At 48.5% G+C, this 18,844-nt stretch overlaps 1 protein-coding gene across 6 annotated transcripts; it reads left to right on the top strand.

Moving 5' to 3' along the window:
- The first annotated feature begins 3,808 nt into the window (after nucleotides 1-3,808).
- On the top strand, nucleotides 3,809-17,848 carry CCDC167 (coiled-coil domain containing 167). Of its 6 annotated transcripts, none has more exons than XM_064158832.1 (4): nucleotides 3,809-4,567; nucleotides 12,783-12,877; nucleotides 14,318-14,433; nucleotides 15,073-15,125. In XM_064158832.1, the coding sequence occupies exons 1-4, from the start codon at nucleotides 4,407-4,409 to the stop codon at nucleotides 15,115-15,117; spliced, it is 417 nt and encodes a 138-aa protein (XP_064014902.1). In that variant the 5' UTR covers nucleotides 3,809-4,406; the 3' UTR covers nucleotides 15,118-15,125. The 6 variants fall into 6 exon arrangements, with proteins under 6 accessions (XP_064014902.1, XP_064014901.1, XP_064014904.1 ...); XM_064158831.1 differs by having other exon boundaries at nucleotides 14,318-14,457; XM_064158833.1 differs by lacking the exon at nucleotides 14,318-14,433 and adding an exon at nucleotides 17,043-17,848 and having other exon boundaries at nucleotides 3,918-4,527.
- Nucleotides 17,849-18,844: the final 996 nt, after the last annotated feature.

Below are 18,844 nucleotides of genomic sequence, written 5' to 3'. Positions count from 1 at the left end.
GTGGGACAAATTATTAAATAATCAATTTATTATCACTTGAAGATACAAAAAAAAAAAAAAAAGCCAAGAGGGGAAAAAATCCAAGAACAAATCCTGTCAAACCTGCTGACTTTTTTTTTGCCACAGCAACAGCAATGATGCAGAGAGCAGGTCCAGTACTGCAGGCTACCCTGATGCATAGTAAGGCAGTTTGAAACAATCCCATGTATTTCTCCCAGGTATGCACTCCAGAACTAACTGTCAGCAGTTTGCCCCCAGACCAGGAGGACTTTCAGATGTCAGTCCCAGGGGTGCCTGACCAGATCTGTCAACCACATTCTTCAATTACTTAGATGTGTTCAATTTTGAGGCCCTCACCGCAAGATGCTGAAGTGGCAGAGTGGGTCCAGAGAAGGGTGACGAAGCCAGCGAAGGGTCTGGAGAAGAAGTCTTCCAAGGAGTGACTGAGGGAACTGGAGTTGTTTAGCCTGGAGGAAAGGAGGCTGAGGGAAGACTTGCTCACCCTTATAGCTACCTGAAAGGAGACTGTGGCAAAGTGGGTGTTGTTCTCTTCTGCCAGTAACTAGCAATAGGATCCGAGGAAATGGCCTCAAGTTGCACCATGGGAGGTTTGTATTGCCTATTGGAAGAAACTTCTCCACCAAAAGGGTTCTCAAACACTGGAATGGGCTCCCTGGGGAGGTGAATGAATCTCCATTCCAGGAAGTGTTTAAAAGACATATAGATGTGATGCTAAGGGACATGGTTTAGCACCAGATTCAGTAGAATTAGATCATGGTTGGACTTGATGATCTTAAGAGTCTTTTTTGACCAAAATAATTCTATGATTCTATGCTGAAATAAACTATGCTTAAAAAAGATATAACTGGCCTCTAGCCTGTAAGAGCTTGCAAGACTGAAGAAGAAATATGAAAATAATTATCCTGACAAACCAGAGAAACAGCTCACAGTCAGCCAGCTAAAATTTCATAAAGCCAGTGCAAAATGCTGCAGTCAGAAGGGCGGAAAGTGCACCAGTAAAGAAACAGGGAGCAGCTGATTAGACCACAGCAGTGAGGAAATGGATTGAGGAGTTACAGGACTATGAACCAAACATTAACTGCCATTGTGAAGGTACTGCACTAAAAAAGCACATTTATTTTTTGGCTGCATTACTAGAGCATACTACCTGCAAGAAAATGGAAGTGATTTTTTGCATTCTCAATACCTTCACATTAGAGAGGCTCAGTAAGGGAGGCTTAGGCTAGGTTTGGGCTGAAAGAAAAGTAACAAACAGGACAAGAGGTGCAAAACACCTAAGATTGAAAGAAGAGGGTGGAGTCCAGCAGGGAGAAAACAGAATCAGCAATATGATAGTGAATATCAAATAGACAGGCTTGCTCTAAGATGGATGCTGACCAGTTGTTCCCATTTTCCAGAAAACAGGTCAAGATGCAACAAGCTCTATTAGGTCACAAAGAGGAAGGAAACCTTCCCAATTAGCAGACAATGAGCAGTGTAACAGGTGCTGAGGAAGCAGTAGCATTCCTAGTGTGTATTAAGAGCAGGTGAGGCGAAAACCTGCTTGGGTGGCATCATTGTATGTGATCCTGTCTCTGGGCACATACATACAGTGACTACTCAATATTCCATTCAGATCAGTATTAGTCTAATTTTTCATTTCTGACATCATTTCATCACTCATTTTGGCTTCAGAGATGTGACCCTCAATGCAGCAGCAAGACTGTAACTAGAAACCCTGAGCAGGGTCTCACCAGGACTTTATCCACTCCCATTACTGGATATGAAATTTGGTATTCACTTGTACATAATCACATCCTGCACCTTCCTCTTACAGGCTTTGTGTTAGACCATCCTATTTTGAATCTGATTGCTCTCACAGCCAGGAACTTTTGATTTCCAGCTTAAATATTCTTGTGGCAAGTCAGCAGCAACTTGATATGGAGTCATTCAAATTCATACTCATGTCTGTGAATATTCTAGAACACAAAAGCTGATGTCACTGCAGATGAAAAACTTCCAGATCTGTTCTTCAGGTTTCAAGAAGGAAAGGATCATAAATTTGCTGAGGAAAAGGAAGAGTTTTTCTTTCTTGTGTCAACACATAAATAACCCGAAGGACAATACAAAGGAAATGGAGATGTAACATAGAAAAAGCTAATAGAGTGTCAACTGAGGGCACACCCAGGAGACCCAAGTCCAGAAGACAGGCATAATGAGGTTATCAGCTTGATGGATTCAGAAGGGTCAGAAGGAGTAATGTGAATTGACGACAGCTGTTTGCAATGGTAACTTGTTTGTGGGAGAGGAACCTGTTCCCCTTTTCTGTCTATCCCTAAAGATGTAACAACAAAGGTCACCCTTTGCAGATGCCTGCAAAATTGTATCTGTATGTCTCTGTGGAGAGGTATGTATGTGAGAGTTGAATCAATACTCACCTCTGGAAAGGAGAAAATGCTTTCTGTTGAACTGATGGCTATTTCATCCCACTGCAAACCATAACAGATGGGTTTTCTTCAGATCTCTCTGCACTTGAAGATTGTATTTGCGCTCACTAAGCATGTCTTGTGTCTATGAGGGGCAAAAATAACATTCTCCTGCTTCTTCATTTTCCCCCTCCCCTTGGTGCTGTGCTGTCATAAGGGGTGCTGGCTGCATCCTACTCAGCTTCTTTACAGCCTTCTGCCTGTGCTGCTTCCACTTGGAAAGCAGTTACCGTGCCCCACCTTGGAGGTGGGAGCTCTGGCTCCTTTGGGTTCAGCAACATAGACTCCATAACATACAGTCAAGTACCAGATTAGGAAACAGAGGAAAGTGCAGCTATCCCTCAGGTTTTCCAGAGGGAAAATGAGACCGATCCTGTTACCAGCACATGCCACCTCCCCTGTTATAAACAGAGGTCGGTTGGTTCTTTTTTTCAGGGTGGGTTTTTTTGAAAGAAAAGTGAAACACACTAAATAGTTGTTGGCATTTGTGTAACAGGCGTCCCCACTGCTGCCATCCTAGCAACATTTCAGTCAGAAGATGGTGTTCAACAAAACTAAGACATCAGCCTGTGTGTCTAACAAATGCTGCTGCCCAGCCTTGCTTTGCTCGGTCAGCGAATTGCTCTGCTGCTCTCTGTCATGCAGCACTCACGTCCTACCCCGAACACATGCACCCTTCAGCCGTGTTCTTCCTTCCCCCCAGTGCCAGATAGCAGTGTTCCGTGAAGAGCTTTCTCGGGCCGGGGCCAAAGCTGCCATCCATACTGTGCTAGTTTGAAGCAAGCTGGGATGTTTTGGTAACATAACTAGATAATGGGCAGTGAAATGAAAAACAATTGTGTCTACTTCTCTCACAGTCACGCTGAGAACTCTGGGAAGAAGAAAGACTTCTTCTCCATTTTGTTTCTCACTCTTTCTTTTGCCTTAGACCTGGTCACATCTCATTAACCCTGCTCCTATTAACCCTGCTCCCTAACCTCTTGGCTGCACCTCTTTTCTTCCTGAGAACTGGGGTAAGGTTGAGAGGGCCGGGGGGAGGTGTTGGGGTGGTTTGAGAGCCCCTCCTGGGGACTCAGGTTTCTGGGAGGGGAGTTGTGCTTTCATATCGTTTATCCTTTGTATATTTCTGTATATAATTGTATATAACTGTATATATTGTAAATAGCTGCTTGTAAATTCTGCTAGCTGTAAATAAATTGCTTCATCTATATTCCCAGAGGCCGTCTGAGTTAGCTGGGGCAAATACAAAGTGTGGGAGGGGCGGGGTAACCCCCAAACCATCACACATACGTACCGGTGTGACTAGCATCGTGCAACGAAGGGGCGAGCGCGCACTGAGCGCTCTCTGCGGCCAGATGACGCAGCTGGCTTGTCCTGCAGCTGCTTTAACGCAGAGCAAGGGCCTGGAAAGGTAGCCCCAGGCAGAAGCTGCAGTTCTCGGTGCTGGTAACACACACCAAAGCAGCGGTCCTGCAGGCGCCTCGGTTCTCTGTGGTCAAGCTGTCTCAGCTCGGTGGAAAGCCAACCGATCAGTCCGTTGGGCCTGCTGGCAGGCCCAGAGGGCGTATCCGAACAGGCAGCACACTGTCGATAAGCCCCTCGGTGGAGCACGGGGCTCGGCAGCGGAGAAGCAGGGCAAGGTGCAACCAAGAGGACCCATCTGGGCTCCCTGACCTGATGCCTGCTCCCCACCTATCTCTGATCTACCACCACTACTGAAGCAGTCAGAGAAGGCTGCGAGCAACGCAAAGCACCGGGAGCTGTTGTACCGCAGGCCGCCCTGCCACACCGCCAAGCCTGCGTTCAGCCCCCGCCGAACGGCCCCACACGGGCACGCCGGGCCGCGGCACCCCCACCCGCGGGGCGCGGGAGCGACCTCACCAAGATGGCAGCCGCCCCGCGGCGCGGCCCCTCACAAAGATGGCGGCGGCGCGGACGTGGCGGTCCCGGGCGGCGGCGCGGGGCGGCAGTGTGCGCATGCGTGGCCGCCGCCGGAGGGACCATGGCCGGGAGGCGAGCGGGGCTGAGCGTGGCCCGGGAGGTGAGCGGCGCCCGGCTGTGGCGGGGCGCGGCCGGGCTCGGTAAGGAGCTGTCGCCACCGCTGCTGCAGCACCGTGTCCTTGGGCGGCGGACCGTGTCCAGGAGGGATGGGCAGCGGGAGCTCCCGGACGCTGCCCCAGCCGGGCTCGGTTGTGCTGTGCTGGTGCAAGACTCAGCTGGCATCTTAATGTGCGATGACAGCAGGGTGCGAAGGGAGATTGCTTGTGCCAAACTCCGCCGCGAGCGGAAAGTTTGGTGCCCCATCCTACCTCCCTTGGTAAAACGGTGGCCTCTGGTGGCCTTGCCCCTGCTGAGCCTTTGAGCCAGTGCAGGGACAGCCGCTCAGAGGCAGTAAGCCTGCACCGAGGAGGGTGCTGCGGCAGGGTCTTGCCTCTGGCCAGCCCGCGTGTGCACAGCCCAGCCCGCGTGTGCACAGCCCAGCCCGCGTGTGCACAGCCCAGCCCGCGTGTGCACAGCCCAGCCCGCGTGTGCATAGCCCAGGCCAAGGTGTGCACAGCCCAGCCCGCGTGTGCACAGCGCAGCCCGCGTGTGCATAGCCCAGCCTGCGTGTGCACAGCCCAGGCCAAGGTGTGCATAGCCCAGCCTGCGTGTGCATAGCCCAGCCTGCGTGTGCATAGCCCAGCCCGCGTGTGCACAGCCCAGCCCGCGTGTGCATAGCGCAGCCCGCGTGTGCATAGCCCAGCCTGCGTGTGCACAGCCCAGGCCAAGGTGTGCACAGCCCAGCCTGCGTGTGCATAGCCCAGCCTGCGTGTGCATAGCCCAGGCCAAGGTGTGCATAGCCCAGCCCGCGTGTGCATAGCGCAGCCCGCGTGTGCATAGCCCAGGCCAAGGTGTGCACAGCCCAGCCCGCGTGTGCATAGCCCAGCCCGCGTGTGCATAGCCCAGGCCAAGGTGTGCATAGCCCAGCCTGCGTGTGCATAGCGCAGCCCGCGTGTGCACAGCCCAGCCCGCGTGTGCATAGCCCAGCCCGCGTGTGCATAGCCCAGGCCAAGGTGTGCATAGCCCAGCCCGCGTGTGCATAGCGCAGCCCGCGTGTGCACAGCCCAGCCCGCGTGTGCACAGCCCAGCCTGCGTGTGCACAGCCCAGCCCGCGTGTGCACAGCCCAGCCTGCGTGTGCATAGCCCAGCCTGCGTGTGCAGTGCTGAAAGTCGTCAGTGTGCTGGGCACAGGGTGCTGGCGGCTGAGGAACCCCGAGATAAACCAGCCCCTGAGATGCTGCTAAATCACAGAAAGGAGAAGGGAAGGACTGCTTTTTAAGAGTATGTTTTTCTTCTGGAGCTGCCTTTTGTTGCTCTTGTGTATTTTGGAGTCTCCTGAGTGGCAGGAGGACTGCTGGTGAGCTTCGTTCAAGTTTTGTACTTGCATTGGCAGGCTGAGGCTTGTTCGTGCATCATTTGGGCTCCTGCGCTGAGCGGTGCTACCTGGGCTGGCTCAGAGGAGACAGTGGGGTTCTGAGAGCTCAGGTCTGTGGGTTCTGAGTGCTTCGGGGATAGCAGAAGCCTGAACCTTCCTAAAAGATGGCTGAAGTGGGGCGGAACTGATCCAGTGATTCTGTCTTCTACTTCTCTGGCCTTTATTTTTTTTGGATAAGCATATACACAACAGACCAAGATAGCCAGGGTAGAAGGGCTAAGGAGAGAAATTGTGGCTTGTTTGCTTATTTCATCAGCCAGTAATGTAAAAGTGAGCAACCTACTGTGGCATGTGAGTGGGAGTTCAGTGTATAGTACTCTTGTGATCTGTTTCAGACATTTCTAGGCGCTCTAGCCCGAGGATAAACACCGGCGGGCATCTAGAGCAGCAAGGTGTGCTTTGTGTCCAGGCTTCTCTTCAGTGAGTTGAAACAACAAGTGTTTGGTGGTGGTTGAGATGTGGCGAACAAGAAGAGTTGGGATGGCAGGGTCTGCCTTACAGAAGGAGGTCTTAAAAAGGGTGAGTCTGTCAGAGATCTTCTGGTCACAGAATGAAAACAAACTTTGGTTGCCACAGAAATTTCCTGTGAAGTGTTTGGGGACTTGTGATCTCAGAGTGATATTTTTTTAAGTAGTTATGATAGAACACACTATTTTTGGAAGAGTTTTAGAGCTACTCTTCCCCTTTGGTCTGTTAACAGCTGAAAACTTTCCAGTGCAAAGGTTACTGAAAGGTGAAATCCTTCCCTCTTGCAGTGATCAGAAAGGTGCTGAGTAGAGGTTAGGGAAGAAGAAAGCAAAAGTCCTTCGAGGCAGAGGACAAGAGGGCTTTGTTTCTGGTGGCAGAATGTGTGACAACCGAGATACTGATGCAATAATTTAAACCTTTATATGTTTCAGTATTGCCTTCTGAGCTGCTGATTGTAAAGAAAACTTTCCAAATGAGTCTTAATATGGCATGATGCATGGCTAGCTTTGAAAAGCCTAATCTAGGCAGAGTCATGCTTGTTTAACTGAAGTCATGATGCTAAATGAATGCAATTTTCTATGTGGACACTTACCAGATGAGCTTGTGCTTACAAATTGCAGGTGTAATTGATGTGGCCTGCTGTAAACTGATATAAATGTGTCTCCATCATGTCGTGGTGGTTTGAACTCCTGCTGCTTCTTGTCATATAGCTCTGTAGTCTTTCAGCAGGCAGAGCTATTGACAGTGCTGAGCTGCACAGAACCTTTTTGAGGAAACTTGTCAGGAAAAAGAAACTAAGAAGACCGGATCACTTTGCAGGAAAACAGTGAAAACGCTGTGAGCTTAAGAGAATGAATAGGGTGATCAAAGCTATGGAAAACTACGCAAGAAACAAGCCTACCAGGTCCTTTTAAGCTTGGAAACATGACGACAGGAGACCCCAGCGTAAGTCTGTCTTCTGTATGCTGTTTGTAACTATAAGCAAAGAATAAGCATTCACTGTCAACACGAAATTAGAGCTATCAAATGAAAGTAGTAGATAACAAGCACAAAACAAACAAGAGGGGTTGGTTCTTCCCTCGCAGCACAGCCATAACCTGTGGCTGTGCTCTGGAACTCCCTGACAGAGTACGTTGCAGCCCTAAACATATATTGTGGCTCAGATAACAAATGAAAAAGCCATTCACAGAAGGAAAGGAGTGGAGCTGTTAAATGCAGAGACAACACCCTGTGCTGGGGCGGTGCCTGGGCTGCCAAATGTCAGGTGTTTGGGGAAAGCATTGTTAGTGTGTTGCTGCCTCCGAGGAGGCGCTGGCTGATCAGTGTCTGCACAAGCATAAAGAACAGGGGAAATGCCAATGTGGCCTTCACTCAGCAATGCTGTTTCTCACAGGTGTGGGTGGTGCTGTATGGCTGCATCTCTGGGCTGTCCTGCAGAGCCACTGGTGTGAGCTGAGGAACTGTGTCTAGTCGATGCAGACCTTTCTCATTTACCAACACAAAGGGTTGATCTGCAGGATTTACCTTAGACTTGCTGGTGGGTCATCCTCGATTCTGTAGTGCTTGTCTGTTAAATGCTTCCAAGCATCTGCAAAATGATTTGTCAGCATGCAAAACAATTCCAGGAGCATGGTGAAAATGGAAGTGTGTCCATGAACTGCAGGCTGGCCTCTGAATTAAAACAAAACTCCTCTCTGCTGGGCTGATTTTAATCAGCCAAATTTGTGGATGCAGGAACCACTCATCGTTCTGTGGAAAGAACGGCTCAAGTGTGCTGGCAGGTGACAAAGCATGGGGAGACTGCTTGGAGAAGAATTTTTTGCTTTGCCCCCACCTCTGTAGCTGGCTTTGATCTGTTTTATGAGGGTCAGTAGACGAAAACCTCATTACCTAACGCTGTTGGATGTCCACATATGTGTGATATGGCTCTTTGCCAGTATCTTAATTAGGGAAATCATAAAAGCAGAGGGTATATGCCAGTTCTTGAAAAGGACTTCTAGTCTTTCTGCTGGAAAGAAAGCTTTTATTAATTCATTGCAAAATGTATGAAAAAGGGATCCAGCTCAACTCTATAAGCAAAGCTGCTTCTTTTTCTCTTTTCTCTTTGTCTCTGCTTTTATGTGAGCTGCTTCTGGCTCCCTCTTCAAGATGGTCCCAACAAATGAGATTTGTAATACACACGTCAGTCAGTTTGGATTGAAACCTGCCCCAGGTCTCTGGTTTAAAAAGCTCTTCGGTTTGTGCCAGAATTCAACAAAAATGGCTCAGTGCCTCCTGATGCCTTGTGGGGCCAGGGAGGCATCTGGTGCATCCAAAGCTGCTGGGTCTTGACTTTCTGGAGTGGCTTGAGGAGCAGGAGGCACAGCTGTGTGTGCCTTGGGCAGCTGCCTGCGTGTGAGGCACCTGTTTCACTTGCCCTTCTTACCTGATACTACTGTATCAGATGTTGCTGGAAGTGGAGTTTTGTCTCTGCTACAGCCCATGTGAACCTAAGGAGTTGTCATGTGAGTTTTCTGCATGTTATGCTTCATATCTAAGGATCTTCTTCATGGAAAGGAGAGCCAGAAGGGAGAAGGATTTGCCTTTGCAATTTCTAAGTCACTGTGTTGCGATCGATGCTAAAACGATCAGGCAGTTCAGCTAAGGGGAGCCTGGGAGCCTGGCTCTTTGCTTTTGTGCTAACCTTCTGGTGCATGTGTTAGGAGGGACAGCTTTCCCTCCCGCATCCACAGCAAGCTTGGGTATGCAGCTGCTTTTAGGATTGCTGTCCTGGGGACCTGCTGCCGGCAGTTGTGCCGAATGTCTGCGGGTTTTCGGTGCCACAGCTTTACAGGCTGCTGCCCTCCGGGGCGTGCCCGCAGGCTCGGGGAAGTCAGTAGTTCCCAGGCATCGCAGACTCCTCTCTCTGCCTGTTTGCTGCTTTGCTCTTTCCTCTGTTCTGCAGGGAAGACTTGCGCAGGTGGCCGAGCTGCTGAAAGACTCCTGGCTCGCAGGAGCAGATGCCCGATCCCAGCTGAGGTGGTGGCACTGGCGGATTGAGGCCGTGCTCTGCCCGTAGTCTGGGTGGGTGTCTTGTGCGGATGAGCCACCTCCAGGAGGCAGACAGTACTGCCCTGCTTTGGGAGAAGGGAAACTGGAGTTCGGGGAGCGGATAGCATCCCGAGCTCCTCACTCTGTCCTTCCTTACAACCCCTGGTGCCCCAGACTTGCCTGAAGAAAGGAAATAGTGAGCTTTTGGAGGAAAAATATTTTGTTCATTCAGCAGTCCCTTCCTCCTGCCTTTTCTTTTTAATTATTTTCTGTCCCCTGTGTCCCTGGCTCAGCAAAGCTGATGGTGCAGTTCAGAGCATGCCGTTTATTAGCAAATTGCTGCTCTCGAGCAGGGGACCCCAACCTGGTGTTGGATTTAAGAGCAGTAAAACCAGTGGAAACTTTTAAAGTATTATGAGATCTGGAGATTTTTAGTCAGCAGAAAGTAAAAGCATTGCCAGAGTTGGGCAGAATGTCCTCTTGCTGTGCCTCATGAAGTGACAGATGTATGGGCAGAGGGAGAGCAACTGCAAACTGAGCAAGAGGAACAACTCCGGAGGAGAGGAGGGAAAGTGACATGGACAGTTTAGTGGCAGGGTTGGCATCCGACTAACCAAAGCTCTCAAATTAATTTCTTTGGCATGATTTTTAAACATTTCTGAAGCAGGCATGGTGCACTGTAGCAAGTTTTCTGGCTAAGGAGGAGGAAATGAGTAATGCATGCTGAAGTACCTTTTGCTGTGTTGTGTGAGTGCTTTGAACAGGTGTGGGAGCAGACAAACAGTCATTTGCAGATGGCAGGAACTGGTGAGGGGTGAGGGAAATGGTCATTCCTAAATTGGGCTGTGTGGAGACTCTGCTGTAGCCTGCCATTAACTTGCTGATAAGCACGGTCAGAGCTGGCTTGGGTAGAGGCCTTTGTTGGCTCTGAAGCGGACTGGGAGAGTGCATCTCACTGAGCTGTGGTGCATGACAGTGCCATGAGCAGGCAGAGTTAACATCCTAACTGGCACAGCTGGATGTGGAGGAGGACAGTTGTTGAATGCATTTCAGTTGGCATGCTTCAAAAATATCCATCTCTCTATCCAAGCAACCCCAAGTAGTGCCAAACACAGAAGTGTCATTTGCTGTGCCGTGGGATCAAGTGATGTGCCTTGGTGCTCCCCTTGGGCACAGGGGAAGGTGTGCAGGTGCCTCTGGGGAACTTGACATGTCAGCAGTCTTGGCAGGCAGAGTTGGTTAATAAGAAAGGACTTTGAAATTTCTGTCTGTGAAGATGCAGGGATTTATTTGAGCTTGTTATATGTGCTCCACCCCCATCACCCCCCAGCTCCACAGTGCTTCTTGCAGTGATACTATCCAGCTGACTGGCTGAACTCCTTTTTGCACTCTGGTGTAAAGGGAAGCGCAAAACAAGCTGCTTCTCCCATCCTGCTGATGCACGATGCCTGCTTGCCTTTCCTGAGCAGAAGGTGTGAGATTGCTAACTAGCTCAGGCTTGAGCTGATCTCCAGAGCAGTAATAATTAGGCATCACTACCTGATTTTGTTTCCCATATCACCGTTTAAGGGAGTGTTTGTACTCTGGGCTGCCTTTGAGGTTGCTGTCTTGTTCCCTCGCAGTACTTTACCTGGGACTGTGCTGCCTCTTAGTTTCTGGTTCAAAGGCTCCCAACACAGAGAGGCCATGCTGCCAGCCGCCTCACTGGCCCTGACCTTTCTTGGAGACTCGGGTGCTGCAGGAGTGTTGCTCTTAAAAGAGAATTCATTGCCACCCTAGGGCACTTAGGCAGATTTCTTTTGGGCTAGGATGTTGGCATTTACAGTTTATTAGTCCCACTGTTTTCCTGCTCAAAGCAAGCCTAAAAGATAGCTTTCGTAAAGATGTGTACGTGTTGGTTACCAGGCGAAAGAGAGAATCAATTCCCAGGAGAGCTGTTGTCTGTGGTAGGATTTCCCCCTGGGTTTGCACACTGTCCTGATTCGAGTTACAAGAGAACCAGTTCTGTTCAGTGATTTTACTTCTCAGCTCCATCTCTTCTAAGCAAGCTCCACTTTCTGAAGTTAAGAGCATATTTTTGCAGTGTCTGCCTGCCTCCAAAAGTGATAGTGCTTGATGTTTCTAGTACCAAGGACTGGCATGCAGACCTGTCACTGCTAAATCTCATGTACTGTGTTGGGGCTGCAGAGCGGAAGGTCACACCTGCAGGGAGGAATGGACAATTCAGGTGACACTGAACTGACCAGCATGGTATTTCATTTCACAAATGTCATATTCACTCTAAAGCTGAGGGGTCACAAGGGTCAAGCTTTCCTCACTCTTCCTCTTCTATGGCTGGCATCTGAGGAGGACTCTATCTTGTTCTGCCTTTGATCCAATCCACATGCTCCTGAATCTGCTTCCTGTCTGCTGTTGCATTCAATCTGGGACTCGAAATTGCCATCGGTGGCAGTTTGGTTTGCTACTGGGTTTATATCCATTTGTATCCATTTTTTTATTGTGATTTGTCTTTTTCCAAGGCATAAGTTGTTCTCCCACATTCCCTTTGTTTTCCCCTTTTGGAAGGGAGAAGGGTTAATAGAGAGCATCTGTCACTCATTCAGCAGCCAGCCCAGTCCTAACCCCTGACACGCACAGGTAGAACAATCCTCTTGTACATACCCACAGTCACTCCTCTCCGCAGGAAGACAGAGGTGATGAGGAGACACAGGGTGATAGCCATTGTTTTTCTGCATGACAACGTGTTGTTGCCAAACCTTGGTGCAGGGTGAAAATGGTGGAGCTGGTGGTGAAAGCCCTCTTAAGCATACTGTGCAGACTGCTGTTGTAGGTATAGTTGGGTGAAAGACAGTGCATATCAGTGTGCTCTTCACCCAACCAGGCAGCTGAGGGTGCTTTGTCGTCCCATCCCATGAGCTTCCCATCAGTTCACAGTACTAAATTAGGACCTTGTCGCTCAGGCTTCAGCCAAAGCCAGTGGCTCTCATTCTAGTTGCATAAAGATGCCTTAGATCATATCTTTGTTTGTAGACAGACATGCAAAGAAACTGGAACTGGATCAGATCTTAGCAAAAAGGTGCTGTCCAGTCACACGAGAGGGAGTGTTAGAACTGAGTTGGCTGTGTTTGGGATTACAGTGTCACAGTTGCTGGCATGGAGATGATGGACTCCCTTTGCTGTGATCTCTAAATAGCTGGTCCTATGCCTCCCTTGATTTGGGAGGAAAGAGTGTGGAGTGGCCGAGCTGCCACCCTGCCCACCTGAGTGAGGATGACTCCATGTTAACTAGGAGAGGAAATGACCTTGACTGATGTGTGTTTCAGATTGATGGACTGGAGGAGAAGCTGGCGCACTGCAGACAGAGCATGGAGGAGGTGGATCTTAAACTGCAAAGGGAGAAGCTCAGTGCTGAAGGAAGGTATCGATGACTGCCTCCTCTCACAGCTATGGCCACACACTTAAGCTGGCTGTCATCCTGCTGTAGTACTGAGAAAGGACTCTTGAAGGGATAGGAATATGTGGTTCTCCCTGTTGAGACTGTCTTACTCCAGCTCAGAACTTACTTGGGAAACTTAGCAGGGTGAGAAGTTTAGTGATGCATGGAAAGAATTTTATCATATCAACAGCTTAACTCAGTTTGAAGAGCTGGCTCCTAGACCTGCTAGGAAACAGCTCCGAGAGTCTGGCAAACGTTCACTGCACTCTGCTTCTCAAGCCTTGCCAAAGCTGCCCAAGTTCTGGACTGGAGAGGTGCAGGACCCATGGTGAGGGCTAAACCAGGCTGAGCTGCAACTGCAGAGTGCACTCAGGGAAATTAACCTGCCTGTGTAACAGATGTCTAGATGTATGGATGCAGTGACACACTGTGATTCAAGCAAGGATTTTGACCTAGATTTTGTAGCAGACCTGTACAGGCAGAACATGCTGTTTCTCTAGAGCATGAAGCAGCTGATCCTAAATCTCCCAGCTGATTCTCAGAATTTCTCTGCTTGAGGACATTCTTCAAGTCAGTATGATGCTACTGCTGTGCTAGTAGCAGTAAAGGCTAGGAAGCAAAATGATAGGCTCAAGGAGTGATCCTTTTGATCTTGGCATCTGCTTTACCATACTGTCTTGCAGAACTCAGAAGTGAGCCTAGCAGATGTGCCATCTCCACCCTTTGTACCTGCCAGCCTCCGTTTAACTTTGTTGTGCCTCCTTTCTGCTCTCTTTCTCCACCCCGCTCTCTTTACTGGGGTCTTATAGCTCTGTTCATGTTTGGACAGTCCTGTCTCCTCCTGTCCCTCCTATCTTCAGCTTTTCATGTCAACAGTCCTTCCCTAGATCTAAATTCTAATTCTTTACTGTCTGTATTCTTTATCTGGTATCCAGCTATCAAACCTACAGTCGTAGTAGCTCGACAGGATGGAATATACTTGGTATGGTTTCTCTCTGAGATACAGTGTCTAGAGCAAAGAATAAGGAATAGAGAGTCCAGGGGCTTCTGAATTTTACAGCTTGTATGGAGATGGAAACAAATTCTGTTGCCCTAATCGAGACCATTCAAAAAACCCTGGAGGAAGGTAACCATGATCAAAAATTATTGATTCAATTAGTAGTACACAAAGGAGACCTCAGCTTTCTCATTTTGAAGTTCAGTTGTCATGGTTTCTTCATGTCTCATTCTCAAAGCCTCTTCCCTTGACTCTCCTCACAAGACCAGTTTCTAAGTAGCAGTTCAGTCATGTTAGTAAATCTTCTTGCTTACTTTCAGTTGCCTTTTAGAGCCCTTTTCCTGCTGCTCTGACATAGCTTGCCTTCTTGACATCCCTTACTTAACTGGCTGTACACATAGATTTACATCTCTTTTCTCCTACAGGTTCTTGCTTTGCCCCAAGGGGAACAACAGTTTCTGTTACGCTTGCTGCCTTCTCTGTCAACTCTGAACTAGGAGATAATTTGTTAGTGCATCTGAGTGACCAAGTCCTTGCTGCAGTACGGAAATGTTACTGCTTTCAGGCAATTGGTTGTGCTTTTATTTGATTAAACTGTATATTAACTAATCAAGGCTAGGGTTGGCCAGGCTTGCTCTTTGTTGTGATTATCCTGAGCATTCAGTCTAACTGGTTGATACTGGGCCTGGATTCAGCCCGGTTCCTTGCCCTCACCCGTTTGTTTAAACTGGATGCCTCTGACAAAGGGATCTAAGCTTCAGTTGGTAAATTGACATTCCAGCACTAGGCCAGATGTGCTGGACAGGCAGGAGCCTGCAGTGTGTCTAGGGACCCTGTCCCATCCTGTAGCTGTGGTGGAACCTCCTACCCCACCTGAGGGAACAGAATAAGGGGCTTTCTGACTCACAGACTCCTTCCTAGCCTGCTTGTTTGCACTGACGCTGTCCTCAAAGGAGAGGTAGGAAGCGGTTTGGGGGAAGGAAGAAGTCATCTGGAACTGCTCTGTCTCCTCTCTTGCACAGCTGGGAATTTCTAAGCTGGCACATCTCTACAGTGAAGGGTGAGGGGCTTATCCTTTGTGGAGATAGCCCTGGCAGTGGGACAGTCTCTCTTCATCACATAAGCAATGAAATAGTCTGTGTTGTGCCTCACCAGTAATGAACTCCTCTTCTCATTACAGAAAGTCACTGGAGAGAGAGAGAAACTTACTAATGACCAAAGCTGACAACTATGGTGAGAGTTTCATTAAAAATGGTCCCTCAGGGCTAGACTGGAACAGTGCTGCAGCTTAGCTTCATCTTCAAGCTCCTGCCACCTCCATCTTCTGCCTTTGAATTTAGGTTCAAGCAAAGGGAGCTAGACCAAGGGAAATCAAGTCAGCATATTATAGTAGGAGTCTCAGTTCTTCTGCTTGAGCTGTGCATAGTGGAAAAAAAAAAGAGTATCAACTAATGAGAGGGGGAAAGATGTCCCTTCCCCATACCCAAAATTACTAGTCTTTAGATAATCTTAGCCAATAGACCTGAGTGACTTCTGACATACTCCCCTCTCTTTTTTGTTTATTTTCTTTTCCCTTCCTCTTTTCTAATGGAAGCTTGCTAAGCAAGCTGGCAAGTGCTGTCTGCAGGTGTAGCCAAGAGTACCTTCCTTAGGGAAGGTTCTCACTGCATCAGCTTCTGGGGCTGTTCAGCACTTGAACGTCACGGTTCACACTGGTGTGCTACCTGCGGTTTAAAGGAGCTAGGGTCTTCCCCTTTCTACAAGTCCTGCTGTAGACAGTTAAAAGGAGAGTCCATTTGAGCTATGGCATATTTGACAGCACTTCCATTCTGCTGAGGATGCTGCTTACCACACCTTCAGGTTCCTGGTGTTGATCATTGTGTTAACTGCTTGACAGCACTGCAAGCACCAGAATTCATACAAGGGAAGGAAGCAGAAGTGTTCTCTTAGGCCTGGGGAGTTGAAATTTAGGGTGTGGCCAGTAAACTTATTATTGTACCTCATGCTGCAGGACTGTTTCCAGAAGACTAGCAGTTATTTTAAACAGATTTAAAGCTATTAAGGGCAGGGCCACCACTAGGCATGGCAGAAGACTGCATAATGCTGTCAGCCATTACTCCTAACATCAACAGAGCAAGTTGACAAGCTGCTCAGACAGCAGCAGCTTCACATAATGATAATGGCTGCTCCTCCTGAAAGAGGAGAGGCAGTGCATGTGCACACAGTCTTTTTAGATTACTACTATGGCCTCCAATTTGATCTCTCCTTCCATGTGACACATGAGGCCATGAATTGCAGTCACCGTCAGTGGCATTGCTCCATCAGTTAGTTTCAGTTGGCACTGCTGTGCTTGGGGCGATGTGCCCTTGGCCTCTACCACCTCCTCTGTAGACTTGTAGATTCAAGCAGTTTGCTCTGTAATTGCATGGGAATGTTTGTACTACATGAAGAACACGGTCAGAAAGAACAGCTAAAAGCATCTTTAGAGTACCAGCACCAGCGTGGGAACCTGCATCACCAGCTCATTCCTGCTGAAGACTGCCAGTACAAACTGCATGGGCTGTAACCAGTGCAGACCCTGCAGTTAAAATCAGCAGCAAGAATAGTCTGCCTCTGAAGACAGTTTGTGCCCACCTTGCCCTGCTGTTTGGCCATGCAGACCCCAAAAGAATGAGATGTCTGTGCCCAGATCTGTTCAATACTCATCCTGCTGAGGCACAGGGAAACCCAGATTCTGTAACAAATACACTTGTGGCCACCTTTAAATAAGTAAATTTAAACACCAGGGAAAAGTACCAGGCTGTTACCTCTCAAATTGAAGAGAAAAGCTTTCTAACCTCTGTGTTCATTATCCTAGGGAGCAAGCACTTGTTCTAAAGGCCTTAGTAGGGTCCTAGAACAGGTCATTTGCAAACAGGAACTGGTTTGGCAATGAAGCATTACAAAGCACAGCTACTGCAGTTAACAGGATGAGACTTAGCAAATGAAAGGGTTCCTGCTACTTTACTTCCTGTTCAGCACATCTTATAATTGGCAGTTTTGCATATTGATCCCAAAATAATTGCCAGTGGCCGAAAGCAGCATTATGCTATGTTTTGGAAGATGAAGCACCAGGAGCAGTGACAGATCAGGCTTTTGTTTCTTTTCCAGAGAAAGAACTGAGTGTGCTTCGTAAGGAGAACCGCCAGAACGCTGCCCTGGCTGTGGCCGTGGGGTTGCTGATTGCTCTTATTTACGCCTGCTGGACAATGTGATTGCACTCAGGAATTCTCCCTGCTGGCCAAATGACTCTTCTGCAAGGAGCTCTTCCTTCTCTCACCACCTTGCCTCCCCCAGGGATGAGGGTCGGCATTTCGAATTGCTGCTCTTGCTTGGTTTCTGTAAGCCTTGTTGTAGGGAAGCTTTTGTGATGGACAGGCAACAGAAATCACACTTGGGGTTGGAAGCTGGGTCAAGCAGAGCAAGGTGGTGCTGTCTTACCCAAAACTCAGTGGTGACTATCCAGCTGATGCACGAAGGCAATGCGTTTCCCCTTTTGAAGAGGCCTTCTGTGGTAGCAGACAAGTGCTCTCTGCCCAGCCAAGTCAGGCTACGTGACACCTTGCCTCCTGTGACTTGACCAGGAGCCGAAGGGACCGAGGCAGCTCTTGGAATTAAAGGGTAACTTGGGACTTCAAGGCTCCACTTGTTTCCAAAGCTGAGCAGTCAGCCAGCACTGCTGGCTCCACAAAAACAGGTGGGAGGTGCGTGTCTCTTGTCCTACTAGCAGGTACCATTTCACTTGAGAGCTGAGTCCTTGGACTTTGAGAAAATCTACCCAACTCTCCTGTGCATCAGAGCTTAGTAGCTGTTTTGTGGGTCTGAGAATCAACACTTGCAGAAGAGAATTTCCTGTCAGCTCCCAAGAATGGAAGTGCCCCTGCAGGGCTTGAAATAAAATAAGTTGACCTTGTAAATTCATTTTTCCCTCTGTTTTGTTATACGCCTCTCAGCTGCTGCTTTATTCTCAATCTTCCCATCTTCCTGCTCTCACACATTGTGCCACAGCAGCCTAGACTGGGTCTGGTATTTAGCACCCCAGCTCAGTGAGGGTGCTGGCTTATTCAGGTGGAGTGCACCTGCAAGAGAGAACTTCCTTGTCTTGCTGCATGAAGGTCGTTCAAATTGTAGAGAGGAAAGGAACAAGACTCTACACAGCTGCTGTAGCTTCTAGGAGAACTGGAGTTTTCTTTCAGGCACAGTTCAGGCAATCCCTAAAGCAGTTTCCTCCTTACTGCCAATGTGTGTTTAAAAACAAGCTAAGAACGAATGAAAAAACACAGGGCAATTTTGCTGCATGGCCAGAAGCAGTCAGCCATGTGTCAGCTAGGTGGAAGACCTGGCATGAATGCCGTGGAAGCCAGAAGTGAAGGTAAATTATGCAAGAGCCCAGCACATGGAGAAATCTGTTGACACACAAATTCTGTGCTGAGAGGTTCACAGCTCTGTGCTTTCATCCCAGATGCAGTTTCAGGGCTAAATGAGACATGGAGGATTTCAAAGCTCATTCTGACATTTACAAAGTAAAGCCTGTTAAACTCTACAGTAGGGGAGGGGGCAAGCTGCTTGTTGGCTCTTCTCTTGCCTCCCGACAGCAAGTGTTAAAATTGTACCTGTGTGGCCGTGTTGAAGTTGCCAGAGAAAAGGAGTTCTGCAGACTGCTAAGCCTGGAAAAGTTTGGGTTATCTTTTGTTTTGTTGAGTGAAACTCAGTTTTAGCTTTTCTGCCTCCCTGCCTGGATGGAGGTTGCCGAGAAGCTGAAGCAAGTGTTAAGACTTTGAGGTAAGTAGAACTGCAAAATAATTCTTCTCTTTCAAGTAAGTGATTAATTGTAAGAAGCCCCTGGCCAGAAGGAAAACTGCATTTTTGTTAATGAAAAAAATACATAAGTGGGAAAAGGAATTGGAAGGTAC

This window comes from Pogoniulus pusillus, chromosome 18 (genome assembly GCF_015220805.1).
Source record: "Pogoniulus pusillus isolate bPogPus1 chromosome 18, bPogPus1.pri, whole genome shotgun sequence".
NCBI classification, from domain to species: Eukaryota; Metazoa; Chordata; class Aves; order Piciformes; family Lybiidae; genus Pogoniulus; species Pogoniulus pusillus.
The sequence above is the reverse complement of the archived record's forward strand: the minus strand, read 5'-3'. Positions and strand labels throughout refer to the sequence as shown.

Bases quoted from the DNA above. Each gene is read 5' to 3' on its own strand.
- CCDC167 (XM_064158831.1), top strand. From the start codon at position 4,407: ATGGCGGCGGCGCGGACGTGGCGGTCCCGGGCGGCGGCGCGGGGCGGC. The intron at 4,568-12,782 runs GTAAGGAGCTGT...TGTGTGTTTCAG, and splicing joins GCGGGGCGCGGCCGGGCTCG to ATTGATGGACTGGAGGAGAA. The intron at 12,878-14,317 runs GTATCGATGACT...TTTCTCCTACAG, and splicing joins AAGCTCAGTGCTGAAGGAAG to GTTCTTGCTTTGCCCCAAGG.